At 63.3% G+C, this 2,387-nt stretch overlaps 1 protein-coding gene across 1 annotated transcript; it reads left to right on the forward strand.

Annotated features, from left to right (window-relative positions):
- Positions 1-5: 5 nt before the first annotated feature.
- Positions 6-2,376, forward strand: QARS (glutaminyl-tRNA synthetase; the record flags this gene model as incomplete). The annotated part of the gene is made up of 11 exons (XM_008949269.1): positions 6-86; positions 314-367; positions 563-620; positions 749-820; positions 1,032-1,117; positions 1,324-1,410; positions 1,503-1,602; positions 1,726-1,804; positions 1,909-2,026; positions 2,099-2,223; positions 2,274-2,376. Coding segments are annotated over 11 exons (963 nt in total), but the record flags the coding sequence as incomplete, so codon positions are not given.
- Positions 2,377-2,387: the final 11 nt, after the last annotated feature.

Consider the following 2,387-nt stretch of genomic DNA (forward strand, 5'->3'; position numbering starts at 1 on the left):
CGCGGCGTGACCTGTCTACAGGGGAAGCGCGGAGCCAGCTGCAGTGGGCGGACGGAAAGACCATCAAGAATGAGGTGGACCTGCAGGTGGGTGTGAGGGCAGTGGATTGGGCGCTGCTTGGGGTGGTGTGCCCTGTTGGTGCCATGCCCAGTATGAGAGCTGCTGGTCTGTCCCGTGAGAGGGCCTGGTGCTGGGGACAGCCTGCCAGTGGGGTAGGTGCAGGCAAGGTGAGGGGAGTGACAGCTGGACAGGGCCACGTCCAGGTTTTGAGGCATCAGACACTTTTCTACTTCTGTCTACGTCTTTCTTCCAGGTGCTGCATTTGCTGGGGCCAAAGACAGAAGCTGACCTGGAAAAGAAACCAAAGGTGAGGAGGAGAGGAAGGCTGGGGACTGGGGCGGTGGTTCCCTACTGGGTGTCCAGGCAGTATCCCAAGTAGCTGCTCGGACCATCCGTCACCATTGGAGTGGGACTGAGGGAGCGTTGGCGGCAGCAGGGTGGGTCAGGAGGGGAAGGTGTGTGCCAGGGCCGGGCACTCAGGATGCTGTGGTTGTCCCTGCAGGCTGCAAAGGCCCGGCCAGCCCCAGCAGAGAAGCAGAAGGCAGCTGTGGTGGAGAACGGTAAGAGAACATCCTCTTGCAGGCAGCTTCCCAGCCTTTTGATTTTTGATTCCTGGCCGGGCCCTGCCACTGAACTGAGCCCCAGGAGCTGCGGTCAGGCCCCTGCTCAGCCCCGTCCCTCCCCGCAGGCGAGGTGGGCACAGAGACACGGTCGCTGCTGGAGCAGCTGCGGGGGGAAGCCCTCAAGTTCCACAAGCCGGGTTAGTGCCATGAGCCGCTGCCAGCTAGCTGTGTTGCAGGGGACTGGCCCAGCCTCACGTCCTTCCCCGCCAGCTGTGGGGCTTGGCTCGGTCTGGGGCTTGGCGGAGCCCACAGCCAGGGGACTGGCCCAGCCTCACATCCTTCCCCGCCAGCTGTGGGGCTTGGCTCGGTCTGGGCTTTGCTGCAGCCCTCAGCACCCTCTGCCCGCAGGAGAGAATTACAAGACGGAGGGCTACGTGGTGACACCCAACACCATGGCTCTGCTGAAGCAGCACCTGGCAATCACGGGTGGGCAGGTGAGGCCATGTCCACCAGCCCAGCTACTGTGCCTGGCTCCAGCCGGTTGGGTGGAGTGGCTGGGGACACACACGGTTCACAGGGAGCATGGCTGGAGGCAGCACCCACCTGGTATGGGGGCTCTCTGGGATCATCTGGGGATCACGTCGGTGCCCTTGCTGTCAGGGATGGGAAGAGTGTCCTGAGTTCCCTTTCCCTGCTGCAGGTACGGACACGGTTTCCTCCTGAACCTAATGGGATCCTGCACATCGGCCATGCCAAAGCCATCAACTTCAACTTTGGCTATGCCAAGGTGAGAAGCACCAAGCCCCACTGGCAGCTCCTCCCAGGCCCTGCCTCCCTCCATTGCTCAGCTGCTGCCTGCTCACTGTCCCCCATCCCCAGGCCAACGGTGGCGTGTGCTTCCTGCGCTATGATGACACCAACCCTGAGAAGGAGGAGGAGAAGTACTTCACAGCCATACGGGAGATGGTGGAGTGGCTGGGTACGGCTCAGCTTGGGGAGGGCACGATCAGGCCAGGCGCTGCTGGAGACATCCCTGCCTGCAAGTCCTGCTGCTGGGCCCTGTGGATGCCTCCAACCTGCCCTGTTTCCCCCGTCCCTGCAGGCTACCAGCCCTATGCGGTGACCCATGCGTCAGATTACTTCGACCAGCTCTACACCTGGGCCCTGGAGCTCATCCGCAGGTGAGCATGCTGGGGTGGCATGAATGTCCTGTGCCACGGCCGGGCTTCCCCCTCCCCAAGGGAACGGGCTGCTTGTGTCTGGTGACGGCGTTTCCCCTCCATAGGGGCCAGGCATACGTCTGCCACCAGAAGGTCGAGGAGATCAAGGGCCACAACCCACCGCCCTCGCCATGGCGGGACCGGCCCGTGGATGAGTCTCTCCTGCTCTTTGAGTTACTCCTGGCTGGGGACAGGAGCTGCGTGCCTGTGGGGTCTGGGCCTGGGGCTCAGCCAACAGCCTTCCCTGCTCCACAGGACATGCGAAAGGGCAAGTTTGGGGAGGGGGAGGCCACGCTGCGGATGAAGCTGGTGATGGAGGATGGGAAGATGGACCCCGTTGCCTACCGCATCAAGTTCACTCCGCACCACCGCACCGGGGACAACCGGGTGGGTCGGCGGGAGGTCTGCCCCGGGGCCGACTGCGGCTGCCCCGCAGGTGCATCTACCCCACTTACGACTACACGCACTGCCTCTGCGACTCCATCGAGCACATCACTCACTCCCTCTGCACCAAGGAGTTCCAGGCGAGGTGAGTGCCGTGCGC

Source organism: Merops nubicus, unplaced genomic scaffold (genome assembly GCF_000691845.1).
Source record: "Merops nubicus isolate BGI_N331 unplaced genomic scaffold, ASM69184v1 scaffold25670, whole genome shotgun sequence".
NCBI lineage: Eukaryota > Metazoa > Chordata > Aves > Coraciiformes > Meropidae > Merops > Merops nubicus.